The 19405-nt window shown below is 57.6% G+C and overlaps 1 protein-coding gene across 2 annotated transcripts; it reads left to right on the top strand.

The window, feature by feature from the left end:
* Positions 1-11967: 11967 nt before the first annotated feature.
* PLP1 (proteolipid protein 1) lies at positions 11968-19398 on the top strand. Of its 2 annotated transcripts, none has more exons than XM_069811196.1 (7): positions 11968-12117; positions 14485-14671; positions 15161-15317; positions 16249-16417; positions 16634-16707; positions 16817-16882; positions 17350-19398. In XM_069811196.1, the coding sequence occupies exons 1-7, from the start codon at positions 12114-12116 to the stop codon at positions 17419-17421; spliced, it is 729 nt and encodes a 242-aa protein (XP_069667297.1). In that variant the 5' UTR covers positions 11968-12113; the 3' UTR covers positions 17422-19398. The 2 variants fall into 2 exon arrangements, with proteins under 2 accessions (XP_069667297.1, XP_069667296.1); XM_069811195.1 differs by having other exon boundaries at positions 15161-15422.
* The last annotated feature ends 7 nt before the right edge of the window (positions 19399-19405 follow it).

Raw genomic sequence — 19405 nt, 5'->3', positions numbered from 1 at the left:
ACAAACACACACTGTGTGACAGCTCCTCTTCCAGGGACTGTCCGAGTTAAGTGGACCTGACAGCATCAGGAGGAGGGGAGCCAGCCGCATCCTCTCCACCCTGTGGGGAAACCGAGGCACCCGCGTGTCATGCCTGCATCCATGCCTGCATCTGCCGAGGGGCCTGGGGATGGTTGGAATGGCTGTGGAGCTGGTTCTGCAGGTGGTCATGAGCGTGGACTCTCAACATAACCAGCTACAAGCCTCAGCCACATGTGCTGCGGTCAGCAGGGCACCGGGGCCAAGCTAATGAGGCCCTTGGAGAGGCCGGTGAAGCCAATGCGGAAACACAGCTCCCTCATGGGTAGGGCTGCAGGGAACGGTGCAGCCATAGCCCTCCTGCCCGCCTTGCAGCTCTGCAGGTAACCAGCACTGCAAGGAGCAAAGCAGTGCTGAAAATAAGCTCTGAGAAAATGAAGGCAGCGAGCATCCCATCGGGAAGGCGAAGGCAGCACTGATTTGTTGCTGGCCAGTTCAGGGGGATGGAGCAGGAGCTGCAAAAGCAGAGCCTGCCTGTGCCTGGGGGACCCCAGGCACTGCGCCGCATCCCGGACAGGGATTTTTGGGAGTGACAAGAATAGGCTTCTTCCCCATGTTCCTCAAATCAGAGCATGAGGTGTTTGTTCTGTAAACAGCAAAGATGCCAGCCAGCAGGCAGCTGCTGGCGATGGGCTCCCAGAGGCAGGCACCTACCTCCAGGCTGCCCTGCAGCTGCTTTCCCCGGGGACAGCAAGACCAGGGGGGCCAAGGACTGCACTATGACCCAGGCTGTGGGCAACTGCTGCCAGCCTGGTGCAGTCCCCAGGGCTGGCATGGGCATGGCCCTCTCTGGGGATCCCTCTGTCCCTGCCCTGAAGCCATCCTCATCAGGGCGCCAGACTCTGCTAATAAGAGAGATGCAGGCAGCAGAGGCTGGGGTTGCTAAGACAGGGACAAAAGCATGGTATCTTTTTTCCCTTTCCCTCTGCTATCTCTGAGCCCACATCAAACTGTTCCCCTGGGACTGGACTCTTACCCGCTGCAGATCTGCCTGGATCCAGAGCCTGGAAGAGGACTGTGCTAATCCACACCACCTGGATCCTGACCCCTCTCTGCTGCTCAGCCCCTGCATTGCCACATCTATATATTTAATCCCACCTGATAAACCCTGTCGTGCATTTGCAGACAACACAATTCTGAAGGGCTGAGTGATTCAACCCTTTGAGAACAGGTTTGTTTTTTTCCCAGATTGAGGCACTTAAGCTCGATTTGAGGATGAACAGTTGCCTATAAGATCAATTTTGTGCTGTTTGTGTTGCGGGGGGAGTGGGAGAGAGGCCAGCAGGTGAAGGAGCGTGCTTTGCTCTTCATGTAGGGCCACAAAGGCCCCCTGGGCTCGCAGCCCCACTCGGGGGGGGGGGGGCTGGGGGCCAGGATGCTGCTGCCCACGCTGCTCCTTGGTCTGTCCTTCAGAGTCAGCTTGGATCTTCGCCTTTGCCCCAGAGCCAGGAGATCCTGCAGCACCAGGAGGGGCAGAAGCTTCAGCTGGGCACAGGTTTGTGGTGAGCTGTAAGCAACCTGCTCCAGCTCCCCTCCAGCAGGCTTGGAGGGTGGGGGGACTCCGGAGTGGGTTTGATAGCAGCTTAGAGGCAGCTCCCATTTTGGGGGGTGTCGCATGCTCTGCATCTTGCAGTCCCAGCCCCAGTGACAGGCCAGGACGTGGGCCAGCCTCCTGCCAAAGACAGGATAACAACTGCAATTAATCAGAGGCAGAGGCAGATGCTCTAGGAGACTCTGCTTATTTTAATTAGAGAGCACCACATAGCACGCACCTCCATCCCCTGTCTCCTAACTCCCTCCTGCCTTCCTTCCCCTCTCCAAGGCTCCCAGCCAATGCAGCCGACTCCGGACATCCTCCTCTCTCTTTTGCCCTAGGACTGGGATTTTTTTGCAGAAACCAAGGCCTGAAACAGAGATGCTGAATGCAGAGGGCTCTGCCAGCCAGCCAGTGTGCAAGCACCGCCGTGAGCTTCTGCTCTGTACCGATTGCTTAAATGCTTAATGAGCACTGGGGAGCAAAGTGCTCCTTGTGAAAGATTCAAGGCCTCTGTGCCTTCAGTTTAGGGCTATGTGTGCTCCCCTTTCCATTTTTTAATCCTCTGACCAGTGAAAGCAAGGGAAAGCAGACACAGTCTCATCGCTGTTTCTAAGGAAAGCAGCAAAACAAATAGGAAAACCTGCATGCCTGCATTCAGGGAGAGGACAGCCCCTCCGCCCTGGGGTGGACATGGTGGCAGGCTCCCCCAAAGCAAACATTTTGAGGCATCTAATCGGGTGTGAAATTAATGCCAGGAAGACACATTCATTGCTGCCAGCCTGAGGCTCTCCCTGGCCACCCAGTATGCACCCAGATTGGGCGCTTCATTCTCATTTAATGGCACATTTGTCTAGTTCCCCAGTGTTGTGCTGCTCCCCATCTTTCCCCGGAGAAGCTGTATAATGGGCTGCAGGTGCTTTCCTTTCCCAGCAGGAGCAAAAATCATCTCAGGGCAATAAATGCATGGCTAGGGGATGAATAACTGTGGTGCTGTTTTGGTGGGGAGACTGGGGCCCTGCTGGCATCAGAGCACAGGCAGAGAGCCTGAACTCCTACCACGCCTCAGCAAGGCAAGCGGGCACTGGGTTTGGGTGTAGCCGCTGGCAGGATGTCCCCTCCAGTGGCCCAGGAAGGTCATGGGGTGCTGGAGGGATTTGAGGCTGCTCCTAGGGAAAGGTGGCACTGTGGTATGGGAGCAGGGGACAGGATGGCAGCAGTGCTGGGGAGCCCAGTAGGTGCCTGGTGCTTATGCAGCAGTGCCAGTGGGACCCAGTGCCTTGCTGAGCTGGGCAGGGTGACCCAGAGGAGATTGCAAGGTGAACCAAGACATTGGTCCCGACTCCAGCTAATGTCACTCTATGATTTTGTGGCGCTTTTCCAGGCTAAAAATACCCCTGCTGTTGGTGCAGCGTGGCATGGGGCGGGTTCTGCGTGCAGTGGCTGCGGAATCAGCCAAGGGCAGCCAGCCGGTGGGGCTGGGGTGGCCCTGCAGCAGCCATGGGGCTGACCCTCCCACTCCCTGAGTAGCCAAATGCAGAGGTCACCTATTTTCTCCTCCTCCTCTGAGGTGACCTGGCACCTCTCTCCAGGGCTGTACCAGATGCAACCGCTCAGCCAGTAGTCCCCAAAATACCGTGTGGGGAGAGAGAGTCCTCAGTGATGTCTCTGAGCTGTGTTTTACCCCAGCACTGGGTCCTTTGCTGATTCTGGAGGGTCACACCAGCTCCTCAGGGTGCGTCTGGCCCATTTGGGGACCAGCCTGGGGGTGGGATGCTGCAGCAAGTCTCATTTCCCCAATGAGTGGCAGCAAGGCCTGAGGAGCTCAGCCCATCGCTGTGGCTGTGGGGCTGCTGCATGTGCTAAGGAAATGTGCCCCCAGCCCCTCCGTACAGCTGGAGGGGTGGGTGGCACCAGGCCAAGGGGCCTCACCTGTCTCGGTGTGTCTGAGCTGCTGGGGAGCTGAGTTTGGGACACTTGAGTGGGTGGCTGGAGGGGACAGGTCTGACAAGCCTCTCCCAGGATTGGAGGCAGTCCCAGCATGGCAGGATGTGGCTGGGCCAGCCCCATCCACCTTCACTACCCTCCTTGCCATGGGGGCAACTCAGCCCTGTGCCACTCTGCTGTCACAAGCAGATCACTCAGAGCTGGGCAATGAGAAATGCAGGATATGGCCCTGGGCCCACATCTGCGTCCATGGTGGGACTTTTTAGGATGATCCACAGGGATTCAGTCGCCTGTGCCATCGTGCAGCCTTGGGGTATGTCATGTCATCCTGGGGACCGCTATGATGGAGGCCACATGGGCAGAGCGTGGCTGCCATTGGGGCCAGATGCTGTGCTGGGTGGGAGCCAGCCATGTGGCCGAGGAAGGGGCAGGCCATGTTGCAGCAGCCACACTGCCAGTGGCTGTGCAGCTCAGTGCTGCCTTGGGGAGCTCTTCTGTACTCTGTCAAGTTGGTCATGCAGGTTGGAGGGTGTTTCAGATGTTGCTCTCCTGAAAGCTATCAAAGAAAAGAGAGTGTAACACTTGTTCTTCAATACCCACCCTCATCTAACGGCATTTATCCTCACATGTCTAACATATTTCTGATATTTTATGGCAGGTTTTCAAGGAAATACTTTGTGTACATTGCCCCATCATGTATGAGCAGGGGACTGCCACCCTGGCCTGAAGACAGGTCCTAACTAAACCTAGATCATCCTAACTTGCCTTTTCCCATCTGGGGGTGGCAGACCTTGTGCCTCCTGCCACGGATGGTGCTCTGCTTTGGGTGAACTACATGGATCGTATTTGCAGATAGAGCACGCGCAGAGGGAACTGGAGGCAGAGGGAAGGCTGGAGCAACAGTAGCGGCTGATCCCATGACCTTGACAAGCTGGACATGCTGAACAGGGAGATTTAATTTAGATAAGTGTCAAGAGAGACTCCTGGGGCCAGCAGCAAAGCCTGGCACAGATTCCAAAACCCTCAGTGGGTGCCTCGCTCCCCAAGGGTGACCTGGCCCTTTCCCATCTTCATGTTCCTTCTCTTTTACCATGGGTCGCCCCTTTGCTGCCTGCCTTGTCCCCAAATTGCCCCACGGTGTGGGCTGGTTCCCTCCTGAGGCTGGGCATGCGGGAGAGGAATTACAAGGGGGAAGCTTGGACTGGAGCAGAGCTCTCTCTTGGCTGAGGATGCTCCCATCTCTGCTCCCAGAAATGGCCGTGCTTGGTGAGGATGGCGATCGGATGGGTTTGGGATCTGTTGATGGGCTGCCGGGAGCAGTGCTGGGGGCTGCAGCAGTAGCCTAACCCCTGCTGCAGTTGTTTCCAGCATTTCCAATTACCCTGGGGAAAATCTATTGGATTTTGACACTGCAAGACCCCCCCAGACCATAACCTCTGCCTCCCCCAGCTCTGCCCCGCAGCTCTTCTTCCTGCCTGAGCCTGGGGAGGAGAGGAGCTGCTGTGCAAAATCAATGCCTTGGCCAGTGCCGGGCTAAGGGGTGTTGTGTCAGCAAAGGCAGGTGGGGGATATGGGACAGGGTCAGCGTGGTCCCCCAGTCTCCTCCCCACTTTGGGGTACCCAGCTCTGTGCATCCTTGGCCACGGTTGCCATGGTGATGTGCATCCCTTGCTGCAGCAGGAGCGCTTGCAGAGTTTGATGAGCTCTGTTTGCTGTTCTCGCCTCCGTGGCTTTCCTGCCCTCGACCCTGGCGGTCTCCAAGCATGAAAGCAGGAGATCACTGGGAGCAAAATGCGTGGTAGCGTTGCAGGGTGTTAACCGCAGGCTGCCTGCCTCAGCCTAATTGGATGGGATTGTTTTTTTCCACTAGAGACCCCCAGGAGGGACAAGTTTGGAAAACAAAGCGTTACATATCTGTGGCATCAGGCGGCAAGCAGGGGGGAGAAAGAATACGAAATCAGCCCCCCTGCCCTGTGCCCCCCTGCCCTGTGCCCCCCTGCCGCTTTCCCCCCTGGCTCGGCCAGCGTGGTGGAGATGAAGGATTTGTTTAATTAGATGGCAAATCCCCCTGCTGCTGCACAAATGCAAACAGCAGTGGCTCAGGCAGCAACTGCTTCCTGGGGGAATCTTGGCTGCGGCAGTCAGGGTGCAGGGCTGCCATGATGGCACCTGCATCCCATGGAGCTGGTGGGTGTCACAGTGGCCATGAAGCCGTGGCTTGCGGAGGGACATCATGCTGGGTGCCACCCTATATGGCTGAAGAGGGTGGTGCCGTAAGAAGCCTAGTGTGACCCTGGGTTTGCTCCCCCACTCCATCCTCTTCCTCCCATGCTGTTATGGGCTCTGGGGTGGCTGTCCTGGGGTCCCTGATGCAAGTGGCACCCTGGCAAAGGCATCTCATCAGTCCCCATGTCATGACCTTGCCATCCCCAGGGAGCAAGGTTGATTCTCCCTGTGCAGCTGCCGGCACAGAGGGGCTGCACAGCAGCATTACCTAGGTAAATGTAACAACTGGAGCAGCAAATGAGTCCCTCGACCCCAGAGCCACCCCGGGAGAGGAGCCTGCATGGCATTCGTGGGTTGTTTCCACCTGGCCCAGCTGCAGGGGATGCAGGAGGGTTGTGTGGCTGCTGCTCTCCACCCAGCTCTCCGAGAGCCCCCTGCATCTGCGACTCTGGGGAGAGACAGCGGGTGCCAGGTAGGAAATGTCTGCATCTCTGTCACCCTACCATTGGGTTTGCTATCCAGGAAATGGCACAGTGTGCCCAAGGTGCTGTGGCAGTAATGCCACCCGGGGGCTCTCACTGCTGTCCTTTTGCCGCCCCACTGAGTGGTGACCTCCCCAGCGCTCACTTGCTCTTCCTTCGGGAAAGCCCCACCACAGCTGGCACCCGCTGGCTGTGGGAAGGGTCCTGCCAGTCCAGGGACAGGGTCGGAGCAGCCAGGTCAGACCCTGTCCGCTGGTCCCTGGGATGGGCATCACCCCTGGCACGCGTGAGTGAGTTGGGGCTGGGGCTGGCATGGGGGTGAGCAAGAGGATAAGAATCTTCCTGGGCTCTGGAGGGAAATACAGGGAAAAGCTCCCTCTCTGGGTAGAAATCCAAGACAAAACACCACAGACACAATCTCTGCTGCTCAGGACTGTGCTGGCTAACCCAGGACCTCCCTCAGCATCACTGTCCCTCCTCTGGGCTCAGGGAAACCATGGACAAGTTAGCACCTCCTTGGCTCTTTGGAGGCATGCGAATTCACCCGAAACTTCCACAATGGGGTCCCATGGGTGGCAAGAAATAAATGAGGGTGCCCTAGAGCTAAGCCTGTCCCTGGTGCTGCCTTCACCCTCCCTTTACAGAGCCCACTCTGGCTTCGCAGGGGCAACTAGAAACAGTGATCCTGGGCTGTATTTGCTCTTGTCAGACATCGTCGGCTCCAAGGAGGCAGAACGACATTTGTCTTTCCCTTCCAAGATTTTCTGAAAGGTAAATGAGAACAGTTCAAGAATATGACCCCACGAATGGCAGAGCAAGACAGTAATGAACAGCCCAGAGAACATCAGCGTGAGGCGTCTGTTTACCCTCCTTTAGGAAGCAAATCAAGGAGAAAGGCAGTGGACGTGAAAGGCAAATCTGCTGGAAAATCAGCCAGGGAAAAAAAAAAAAAAATCATCTTGTCCCCAAACCTATAATTAACCCAGGGGACTCACTGTACCAGGTGAGGAGCTTGGTAAGAATTTTGGGGGGAAATTAGAAACTAGAATAAGAAAGCAGTTTGGATCAGCATATTATCCCCAATTTCTGCAGTAAATAATGGGGCTATTTGGTGGCTAAAGGGAGCAACGAGCAGCCAGCAAGCCCTCTGGGCCCTGGGCTGCCTCTCACATCAGCTGGACCCTGGGTTGTGCTGCCAGCAGCTGCCTGTACCCCTGATTCTCCCCCAGGCACAGGCAGCTGTGCCTGCACACGTGCACTGTGCGGCCCTGCCACCCTGGGCTTCACAGCCTGTGAAAGATCTGGGGACAGCAAGGCAGCAGCAATGCTCCTGCATGCATCACCTCTGGGGAGCCAGACACCCTGCCCCAAGCACGCCTGGGGGGCTGGTGGTCCCCTCTGCCCTCCAGGCTCACAGCTCCTCCTACACCAGTGAGGCACAGAAGAAGACCTCCCAAATCTTAAAACTTGGCATTTAAAGAATTTAAGTTACAAAAATTTAAATTTAAGAAATGTAAAACTTGGCTCCTGCAGGGGAAAACATCAGCCAGGCTCACCAAAAAGGAGGCATGGTCATCTGCTCATCTTCTCCTAAGGGTGACTAGGTGGGGAGGTGAACTCAGCTCAGGTGTAAACTCAGCTGCCCAGCACCTCCGTGGGTGCCGCTGGGGTCCCAGATAAAGTCCGGCAGCTGATGCAGGCAGGAGATGGGCACTGGTGCCAGGGAGGAGGGCTCCGCCCCAGGTTATCCAGCAGGGCTTTGTTGCACTGCCTGCAGCCCTGTTTGCTGGGGTGTCCTGAGAGCATCCCTGGGAGGCTCAGGGTGCAGGATCCCACTGCTGCCCACGCCCAAGGCTGGTACCCATTGCCCAGCCCTTGGCTGAGCCCGGTGAGGGTTTTAGCCCACTCCTCTCTTGAACAGCCCCTGCCCTTCCTCTCTCATCCCACAACACTGGCCTATCCATCTGTCCTTCAGCGTGCCTCCCCTGTCCTCTGCCAGCAGCTCCCAGCTTCCTTTTTTTTTTTTTTCCCAATTTAATTTTTATTAGCACATTTTGCAGCCTTGCAGCAACCCAGGAATACAAATAGGACAGTGAGTGCAGCCAGGCCCAGGCAGTGGTGAGCAGGGCCAGGTCCAGTGGGCATCCTTGGCACTGACAGGAGGAGGCAGCTGGACAGATGCTGCCGGTGCCACCATGACCTTCCCGTGGTTGCCATCTCCTCTCTGCCTGGATGGGGCTGCCTGGGAGAGCAGGAGATTTTGCACAGCAGGAAAACCCTGGGCATCCCTGGCTGCTGCAAGCAGCTGCCTGGCTTGCCCTGGCTGCAGAGCTGCTCTGGGGCACCTGATAGCAGGACACCTCTCGGGCTCCCCGGCTGGGCTGTTTTTACCCTGCTGATGGATGAACTGAGGCAGCAAGGCAGGTGAAGAAGGACAGTTAAAATCAGCAGCAGATAATGAGAAATTCAGCCTGGTCGGGGAAGCAGCTGCCTAAAAATAGCAGCAAGGTTCTCAGCTGTGACAAGATACACCCAGATTTCTCCCGCTGCCCCATCTATAATGGATAAGGGCGCTGCATGCGCCGTCACTGGTTCCTCTTGGGAGTACCAGGGCTGTACCTTCATTTTGAAGGCTGCAGGGTGGAGGGGCTTTCTGTGTTTTGCAGGATCAGCACCCACGGAAGCATGTGATTTTGGCCACCATGTGGGGACATAAGCAAAGAAATCAACTGGGCGGGGGGGGGGAAATCCTCCCTGAAACTGCGGGGCTGCAGCAGCCAGAAGCAGGCAGGAAACCTTCTCCCAGCCAGCCCCCACTGCGACTGGCCTCCCTGCTGCCTTCTGGCTCACCCTGGGGAGGGCTGCCCGCGTGCCCAGTGTGTGCCAGGGGGCCAGGGCAAGCAGGAGGCTGTCCCATGCCATCAGTGTGATGGGAGCAAGTGTGACAGGCTGTCTGCGGTGATTACGGGTGAGGTGGCTGCATATGGGGACAGGGACAGGGGTGATGCTTTGGTCTTCTGCCCCATATACTCCTGCTTGCTTTCCCATCTTGCTTCTTTGTGCTAATGTGGTGGAGCAGTGCAGATCAGTGGTGCCTGTGTGGCTCTTCCTTTGCCATTGCTGTCACCTGCTTGTCCCTCCAGCCCCAAATTTGCCTTCCCGATGGCCCAGGGAAAGCTTGAGTCTGAGCTGCAGCTGTGAAGCATCAAGGATGGAAGAGAAAAAACACACAAACATCCTAGAGAGGCCTTACCATGCAGGGGGTATATTTAGAGATATATGTGTGTGTGTTTTCCTCCAGATACTTCATTATGGTGCAGCCTGTCCCAGTGTCTTAGTGCAGATTGTGGGTGGCTGGGGAAGGAAAGCCTTCTCTGTGTCTAGCCCCCAGCACACCTCACAAGGGGCAGCATGGTAGTCCCAGGCTCTGTTAATGAGTGCAGATAGCTAAGTCCTTAATTGCCCTGTGGGGGGTGGTTTTGGACATAATTGGCCACTGCCAGTTTGTGATGTTACCCAGCTACGGTCACCTCGTAATGGCCATGGGAGGTGATGATCCCTACAGCCACTGGAAACCAGCAGGGCCCAGCCTGCAGCGCAGGGTCAGCACAGCAAACGGTCAGAACACATTGCAAGGTGATCTGGATTGATTTATAAGCATGTTTATTTTTACCAGCCTGGCATGGCCCTCTCCTGGCTGGCAAACAGGGATGGGTCTTCCCTTCCCCGCCTGAGAAATAGCAGCATTTTCTCTGGCAGGGACAAGCTGACAAGGAAGCTTTTATGCTGGCTGGCAGGCTCCCTGCAGCCGCACGCTGCCCTGGGGGCCTCATCCAGGAAGGGGCTGAGCTGCAGGATTGCTCCAAGCATGCGAAAGCATGCAGTTACACACTGAGGATTTGCAGGAGAGGCTCTCAGCCTTTCCAACTGAAATGTAAAGGGAGCGGGATGCAAGAAAGCCTTTTCAGCATCCCTATGGCCACACATACCCCTGAGCCTCTGCCCCCCCAGCACAGGCAGATGTTGCAGTGTTCAGGGTCCGCTGTTGGCTGCCCACCCAGCTGCTCAGTGCGCGGTACCTGCCGCGCTGACAGAGGAAAGGCAATTCCAACTATTTTCCTGCATGCTTTCTTCTACCTTAAGCCTTAGAAATCCAGGGAAGGGATTTCCCCCTTTTCCCATCTCCCTGTGTTGCAGCTCTGCTCTGAAGCCCTCGCAGGAGCACTGCTGGGAGATGGGCTGGTCCCTGCTAGCAGCAGCACTGGGGGGTTTCCATCCCAGGAGGGAAATGCTTGCTGACAAAGAGTGGCCATTCACCAAGAATTTTAAGCCATTTTGTGTAGAAATCACAGTCCCTCTTAGCTGCCCACCTTTTCCCCAATGGTGTCAAGCTGCTGCTTCCCTCCAGGGTGTTCTGAAATTGCAGAGTCAGCAAGACTGGGCTTTCTATGGAAAGAAAAAGAAGAACTTACTTTTTTTTTCTGTGTAATTTTTTTAAAAAAATATATTATGTTATATTTTATATGTTATATTTGGGGGGGTGTTGTGTCATATTTTTTCCTCCTGGTGGCCAGAGGTCCCCCTACGCTGCAGGCTGGGCCCTGCTGGTTTTCAGTGGCTGTAGGGTAGTCCTCTGCCACCCTGCCTCGCAGTGGGAAACTAAGGCAGGGAGTGGTGCTGGGGGGGTGAGGAGCTGGGTCCCACGGATATGGGGTGCAGATTGCCACCATGAAGCCCTGGCAGCATTTGCACAGCTGCCCAAGTGGTGTTTCCCCCACAGCCCACCTGTGGGCAAGCCAAGGGGTGGCTGTTTGGGTGGGCAAGGAAGGGGCAGGGGCGCCCACAAGGTGGCCCACCCTGCTCCTGGCCTGCCACAGCCCAGAGACCCCCCAGCCTACCAGCATCCCCAGCCCCAGGGACAGCCAGGCCCTGCCACCTCACTGCCTGGCACAAAGAGGGGCATTGAGGGACACAGCGGGGCTTTGTCCAGCCCGTGCCCGCCGGGAAGGAGCCGGTTGCCCTCTGCAGGCTTCCCTGGTCCTGTGCTGGCTCTGCAGCCGCAGCACCCAGGCGAGCTGGGGGCACCCATGGGAGCTGTGGCAGCCATGGGACATGGGGCATCCAAGGGGGCTGGGGTACCCATGGGAGCGGGACCACCCAAGGGAGCTGGCTCCATCTGCTGCAGCCCTGGAGCCGTACCTGTCACCTGGGGACCCCATGGCTGTGCCTACCTGAGCGCTGTTCCCCCATGGGGGCCAAGGGGCCTGGGAAAGTGGTCTCAGGATTCCCATTAAAAGGGGTAAAACTCCCAGTTTGGAGCCCCCAAGGCTGAAAGCAGGTCCCTGGGACAGGGGACCCTGTACCCCGCTGGCAGGTGCTGGGGTGTCAGGGAGGTGTCAGAGGGGCACCCCGGACCGTGGGGCCAGTCTCCCACACTGCCACAGTGGGCAGCCCAGGGCAAACACAGCCTGGCTGGGCCGGGGGTGCCCAGAGCCACCGATGAGGGGACACCCCATGAAGCCTCCCCACTCTCTTTCTTTTGCAAAAGCCTTTTCCCCCAAAAGCCCTGAGCAGGGCTGTGGGGAGGCTCTGCCCACGCAGCTGCCAGGCACCCAGGAGCTGGCAGCCAAGGGGTGCTGCTGGGGGGGGTCGAGGGGGAGGGGCGGGGTCCTGTCCCTTTAAGGGGGGTGGCTGTCACTCAGAGAGCCCTTTTCTTTGCTGGAGAGCGGGACAGGCCCCCAGAGGGGGAAATACAGGGCGAGGGACCGCCAGGCAGGCGAGGGCTCCGGCAGACAGCACCAAAGCAGCCGAGCGGGTGGTCGGAGGAGTTGACCAAGTCCAGCACAATGGGTGAGTATGGGGTGAGGGTGGCGGACACCCGGAGAGCTGTTGCTGGTGGCTCTGCGGACCCTGTCCCAGAGCAGAGGCCCCTGAAACTTTCCTCTGGCGCTGGTCTGGTCGGGTGGCCCCTGTGTGGCCATGCTGGCCATGGGAGCTGCCGGGGGAGGATGCCTCGGCACGGCGGGAACAGTGTTTTCTTTCCCAATGTGGTTTTCTGTCCCTGTGTGCTCATGCGCCGTCTGTGGGGACAGGTGCCATCCCCGTGGCTGGTCCCACCCAAGCCCTCGCCACACAGGCGGGAGAGATGAGAGTTCCTGCCCAGGGCCGGTGGGAGCTGGGAGGTCCAGGCAGGGTGCTGAGACCTGCCACAGCTCGTGCCACTTGTACGCTGGGAGCCGTGGGAAAACAGAGGCACTTCTCATGCCTCAGTTTCCCTATTGATACACCAGAACTAATACTTACCAGCATACCCCCCAGGGCATCAGGGGTGCTCTGCTCCCAGAGGTGACAGGGGCTGCCGGCACCCTGCCTCCTCCTCCTGTCTGCAGCATATTGTTTGGCTCCAGCAGCAGCTGAGCCTCGGTACAAGGCCTGGGATTGTGTGGCACAAGGGCTCTTTCTCTCCTCCCTTCCCCTCCCCAGGCTTCCCCAGCGCAGCTTCCCAAAGCTCGAGGGGCCGGAGCTGTGGCAGGGAGCCTGCCAGGCCCTGCCGCATCCTGGGACCCGCAGGCCCCCAGGAAAGGGGCTATTCACCATGCCCCAGTTCGGGCACCTGCCACGCCACTTCTCAGGTGGCCAAAAATAAAAATGAAAAAGGTGTGTTTGGCCCAGCACCCCGCTGCTGTGGGTCCCAGTGAGGTTCGAGGAGCAGTGCTGGCCAGGAGGAGCAGGACCCCCCTGGACCTGCCACGTCCAAGGCAAACAAGCGGGAGGGGTCCCAGTGCTCCCCCATAGCGCTGCCTTTGTTCCCTGTTTGCTTTCAGCATGGGGCAGCCGCCAGGGCGTCAGTGCCAGGACAATCCCCCATTGTCCTCGGTGCCACCGCGCGACCTTGCTCCCAGTGGGGAGGGGAGGGCACCCCATGGCTTTCTTGTCCTTTGAGGGAGGAGATAAGCACTGTGGGATCCGTGGTGGGAGCGTGGGTTTGGGAACGCTTCCCACGAGTGCCTGTTTGGCATTCAAGGCACAAATGCTATGCCCAGATGGGATATACCCAGGCAGCCACCATGCCCAGGACAGTGGGGCGCCAAAGCGCACATCTTGGGGAAGGGGAGCAGCTTCCCTGCACAGAGGTGTTGCACAGCCAGGGCAGCAGGTTATTGCAGCTTAGCTGGAGCCAAACTGAAGCTCCAGAGCCAGATGCTGGTGGGTGCAAACCCACCTGGCTGCCCACCCCTAAACTGGGCAGGAGAGTGGCTGGCTGAGCACCTCCAAACCCAGCCCATCAGGAACCTGAGCTAATGATCCTGTATGTTAGAGCCCTGACGTGCAGAAGGAGCAGGTGTCCATGGCCCCACTGCTGAAAAAAATCCACCATTTAGGCAATCCAAGCAGCATACTGGCATGTGCCCTCGCTTTCCATACCCACACACAGGTACACATGCCCTCTTGCCAAATATCTGTCCCTTAGGACTAAATCTATCACACAAGAACCGACGTTTGGGGAACTAACATGGCTCCTCTCCATAAGCACATCTGCCCGTGGAACGGGGCTGCTGCAGCACGAGCTGCCCATGGGGTGCCAGGAGAGGGGATGAGTGCACCCCAGCGTGCTGCCTGGAAGCCCAGTGTGCTTGGGGCATGTGCCAGCTCCTCCTGCGCTGCCCCAAAGCTGGGCCATGTTGCTAGGTCTCCAGTGCAGTTTGTCTCTGTGGAGGTGCTGGGCTCCCCTCCATCTTCAATGGCAAAATAAAAATGCAGGCAGCTGGCATCGCCGTTGCCCACAGCTGGGCTGTGCTGGCAGCAGGGAGCCCGTTAGCAGCTTGTTTCCTGGGTCCCACTGGCATTACGCTACATTGCCTTGTATTTTCATTTTGTTTCGCATGGGTCGGCACAGCTGGCTTGCCTCAGCTCCCCGGCCACCTCACACCCAAGGGCTGACTTGCAGCCCCGGTGCCCCACACTGCCGTCACCCCTGTTCCTGGGCACACTTGGGTGCAATCCTGCCTCGCTGCTTAGAGAGCTCTTGGGGAAGCTGCTGGGCTTCCTCTCCAGCATTGCAATGAATCACTTAATCATTTCTGGATTTTCCTTCAGCCTGCTTCCCTCCTCCTGCTGGGTACCTTCCTTGCCCTGTGCTTCCCTGCTCCTGAGCTGCAGGCTCCAAGTGCTCCCCGTCCTGGCAGCCCCATCCCACCTCACCTCTCTTCTCCCTAGGTTTGCTCGAGTGCTGTGCCAGATGTCTCATTGGGGCACCCTTTGCTTCGCTGGTTGCCACTGGCTTGTGCTTCTTCGGGGTAGCACTGTTTTGTGGCTGTGGGCACGAAGCCCTCACAGGCACTGAGCAGCTCATTGAGACCTACTTCTCCAAAAACTACCAGGACTACGAGTATCTCATTGATGTGTAAGTACCCTGTGGTGGTGCATCGCCCTTGCACTGGGGCCCCTCGCGTCTCTGTCTTGCTCTGTGCTGGGAGGAGGTGTCTGGCCAGGCTGGCCGGGCCGATGTTGTCACCCAGGCACCATGGAGACCGCAGGCTGTGTTTGCCGTGTGCTGGTGCCGCGGCTGCATGGCAGTGTCCACTGGCCACTTGTTTCTGTTTCACACCTGTTTTATCTGACCCTCGCTAGGTGCTCTGGCTAGTGCTGGACCTCTGCACTGGGTAGGTATGGAGGGTACGGGGCAGCCGGCAGCGGCCCACAGCCTTGCTCACCACAGCTTTGTCCCTGTTCGCTCTTCTTGCGACTTCGCCCTCTGTTTCGGTCCCCCCAGGGTGGCACGGGGAGGGTAAGTCGCTGCAGCCAGGCTGCCCCGGCCATGCTGCACGTGGGGCTGAGCTCTCCAGCACCACCCCAGCGCCTGAGCATCCCTGCCCACTCCTCTCCCTGGCAGCATCCACGCTTTTCAGTATGTCATCTATGGCACGGCCTCCTTCTTCTTCCTCTACGGAGCCCTGCTGCTGGCCGAAGGCTTCTACACCACCGGTGCCGTCCGGCAAATCTTCGGGGACTACAAGACCACCATCTGCGGCAAGGGCCTCAGCGCAACGGTAACTGGGGGCCCGAAAGGGAGGGGAGCGCGAGGCCCCCAGCGAGCTCACTCATTGCAGCGGGTGTGTCAGTGTTTGGGAAAGTGGCTAGGACATCCTGACAAGGTGATCTTAACTGGGGTTTGGCACCCCTTCGCGCGCCTGCAGCGGGTTCGCCATGCTTGGCGTGGCCGAAGGGCAGGAGACTGTGGCCGTCCGGGTTTTGGGGTATCCCAAAGGGAAGCGCAGCCCGGCCGCCCTCCCCCAGACCTGCTGTGGCCTCTGGGGACCAAAGCAGCCCAAATGGCCACATTTAACAAAACCGCTTCATGTTTAAGCATTGGCGGGGAGAGCCAGGAGCATCCGTGCGGTGCTGGCAGCCCAAGGCTCTCTGGCACCTCGTGCCCCTGGTGTTGTCCCCTCTGCTGTGCTTGGGGACCATGACAAAGTGCTGGTAAGGGAGCCCGTGGCCTGGGGGAGTGGAGGGGGATGGCTGCGGTTCCCTTGGGGGCTGGTTGGGGTGGCACCGCAGAGGGAGGGCAGGAGAGACGCATTTGCACGCCAAAGCAGGTTTTGCAGCTGCCCTCCCGCAGAAGCCAAGCCCTGCTTGCTGTGGCCGTGGTTACCTGCCCTGCGCGGGACGTGGCAGCCATCCTGCTGCCGCCGCCGGTCACCCCCACGCACGCGTAGCCAGCCGTGAGCCCGCGGCGAGCCTGGCGCTGGTGCTGGCCCCATGAGCCGCAGGGATGCCCGGCTTGGGCTGCTGCTCCGTGCTGGCTGCTTTGGGGATCCGCCGGGTGTGGTGGGCAGCATGGAGCCGGATGCAGGCAGCATCCCAGTCCCCTGCCTGCCCCCGCACCCTCTCCTGCCCGGGGACCCTCGCGCTCCCCTGTCTGTGTCCCTGGCCGCTCGGTAACCACGGCTCTGCCTCGGCTTGTCCTGCCCCTTGCAGTTTGTGGGCATTACCTACGTCCTGACCATCATCTGGCTCCTGGTCTTTGCCTGCTCCGCGGTGCCCGTCTACATCTACTTTAACACTTGGACCACCTGCCAGTCCATTGCCAACCCCAGCAAGACCTCAGCCAGCATCGGCACCCTGTGTGCAGATGCCAGGATGTATGGTGAGTGACTGGTTCACTGCCCAGGAGCCTGGGCTCAGGGTGGAAGAGAGGGGATGGAGGAGAGGGTCCAGGTGGATAAGGCTGGGATAAAGCAGGGGCAAGTGCTGAAGAGCCCCGAAACGCTGGGGCGTGTGACACACGTGGCTGTGGGAGGCTGAGCAAGGTGGCTGGCTGGTGGCCATGCCTGGCTCACCTGGCTCCCCGTGTCTCACCAAGGTGTCCTGCCCTGGAACGCTTTCCCCGGCAAGGTGTGTGGCTCCAACCTGCTCTCCATCTGCAAGACCAGCGAGGTGAGGACCTCCGTCACCCCATGTGCGATTCCCTCAGTGAGTGGTCTCGGCACTGGCCTTCCTGGCCAGCACACAGGACCCTGGGTGCTCACCCCCTCTTCCCTTGCAGTTCCAGATGACTTTCCACCTCTTCATCGCAGCCTTCGTGGGGGCAGCTACCACACTGGTCTCACTGGTGAGTTGGTGCTCCCCCTGCCCGGCTGTTCTCTTCCACCCAGCGAGGATGTGGGGGCAGAGGACAACAGAGGTGGTGGGCATGGATGTGGCAGAGCCTGTGCTCATGTCATTTTCTGGCACATAAGTGCAGATGGTGAATTTGGGCCATAAGAATGTAGAGGTGACTGCTGGAGGGGATCTGGAGAGGCTTTAGGAGACCACCAGGGAGAGGTCCTGCTGCCCATGCACGAGTCCCCTGCCTTTCCCTGGCTCTTCTCTTGCTTTACACCAGTGATGAGACACTACGGTGTCCTGTTGGTGCAGCGGGGCCACAGGGCTCCATGGGACAACTGCCCTGTTGGGGTTCTGGGCTTAGGGATGTGACCTCAAGTGTACCACAGTGAGGTGTCCCCCCACTTGCACTCCTCACCCATGGGAGCTTTGTTTCTCCTCCTCCCCTCTTGCTCACTCTCTTCCCACCCACAGCTCACCTTCATGATTGCTGCCACCTACAACTTTGCTGTCCTCAAGCTGATGGGCCGAGGCACCAAGTTCTAGCCTGCACGGTGGAGTCCAGCCAGACCAAACGCCCTTCTTTTCTCTAACCCCGAGGCTTTAACACTGCAGCCACCCAACACCAGGTCTCCTGCGTTAACTCTGCCTTCACCGCTGACTCCCCTCCTCTTCCTCCCTCACATCCATCGTGCTGAGCATGACCAGGAAGGAGAGCTTCCCACCAGTGGACACCTCTTCATGCACTTTTCTCTCTCTGCTCATCCGCAACCGGTTCGCTCTAGGGCCAAGCCCATCAAAACCAGCCAGAGAAGAGGAGGGACTTACTCCAGTGTCCTGATGTTGCCTAGGGACAAGCAAAGTCCTTCATGCTCCTGGGAGGAGGAAGTCCATGTAGGTTGCTCCATTAGTAGCAAGAGGCTACCTAGAGAGAAAAGGAAGTTGGCCCAGTCGCGGTACCATTGCTAGAGACTCTCCTGGAGCTGTCTGCTGTCACCACCCATGGATGGAGAATAAGAGAAGGATTGTTTTTTTTTCCCTTAGCAAAGAAAGGTGAATTTACCCCAAATTGCCTGCTGCAGCCAAGGCAAAGGGAGTTTAGGGCAAGGATCTTCCCATTGCGGAGAAGAGAGCCCTGACCCCAATGCTGATAAAGCCCTAAAACAGCTGCCCTTATTAAAGCCTAAAGGAGTTTGGTGTCTCTGTAGACAAGGGGGACTCCTGGCTTTACACTCCAGGCAGCAGAGAGGCAGCAGATAGGTTTGATCGAGAAGGGACATCTCTGCGCTGTGCCCCGGGAGCGTAAAGCCAGAGCTGTCCCTCTGTAGGCAGGGGATGACCCTTTGGACTGCGCACCTTTGCCCACCCTGCCCTGCAAGTGCCACGCTCACCGCACACTCTCGTCCCTTCACAATGGTGCTCTTCTCTGGGGTGACGTCTGCTTCTCTAACCTCTGCTGCGTCAGAGAGCTTGATTTGTTTCTCACCTGTGTCAAACATAACTTTCCCTCATTCTGTCCCCCTCTTCCCCTCACTTTTCTTCCTGTGCTTCCTGCAAGTCAGGACAATTGTCTTGTGTCTGCCAGAGCAGGAGGGACTGGCAGCATCTCACTTCCAGCCAAAACCCATGAAGGAGTTGAGGAGGGAAGGAAAGGCAGTGGTTTGGGGGTCACAAGGCGGAAACACAGCCTGTCTCTGCAAACCAGACCTTTTCCAGTGCCAGTTCAGTCTTTTCCCACGGAAGGGGGCAGCAGGGTGAGGGGTTTGGTGGAAACAACCTCTCCCCCATGATCGCTCACCATGGCAGCTGGAGGAAAGCCCCCTGGCTGGGTAGCATGGGTCCAGCCAGACCCACCAAAATGCTGTTTCCAGTCCTTCCCACCAACCAGTATTTTGTTTTGCTCTTCCTTGCCTCTCCTTAATGCTAATCTTTGTGTTTATTTATTGGAGAAACTACTTTCAGTGGCAGACTGTAGCTCCATCTTGCATGTATTTTTTTTTTTTTGTCTGTATTATTATTATATTTTTTTTAAGTGCCAGTTTCAGCAGGGGCAAGGATAAAGGAGCAGATCTGCTGAGCAGAGCGTTCGAAGGACCCTTGCTGCCAGGAATGCTGAAATAGGTTGGCCAGGCTACCAACGCACACGGGCTGGGGCTGGGGGAGATGCCAGGAGGGACAGCAGGGTGGGGAGAAACCAGTCAAGATCCAGAAATTCATATTGATGCTATCTCTCTTGGGGGTTTGCTGGGGTTTTTTTGGTACCTGTTTAACAAAAAAATAACCAGATCCTCCTTCCACCCTTGTCCCCAGACCCCAAACACACACACACGCACACATGTGCACACACACACACGCGCGAAAAAGAGAGTTAATCAACTGAAAGTGTTTCCTTCATTTCTGATCTAGAATTTCAACTTGTTAACAAGCAATAAAAAGGAGCAAGTTTTTAGAGACTTATCTTACAAGATGTATTTTATAAAAATTAAAGGAAATAAATTAAAATTAAGAACATTCTGAACAAGATATATGT

This window comes from Haliaeetus albicilla, chromosome 23 (genome assembly GCF_947461875.1).
Source record: "Haliaeetus albicilla chromosome 23, bHalAlb1.1, whole genome shotgun sequence".
NCBI classification, from domain to species: domain Eukaryota; kingdom Metazoa; phylum Chordata; class Aves; order Accipitriformes; family Accipitridae; genus Haliaeetus; species Haliaeetus albicilla.
Note: the sequence above shows the minus strand (reverse complement) of the source record. Positions and strands in the feature narration are given on the sequence as shown.

Coding starts and splice junctions, on each gene's coding strand:
- PLP1 (XM_069811195.1), top strand. Junction 14,672..15,160: donor TACGAGTATCTCATTGATGT/GTAAGTACCCTG, acceptor TCTCCCTGGCAG/CATCCACGCTTTTCAGTATG. Junction 16,418..16,633: donor TGCAGATGCCAGGATGTATG/GTGAGTGACTGG, acceptor TGTCTCACCAAG/GTGTCCTGCCCTGGAACGCT.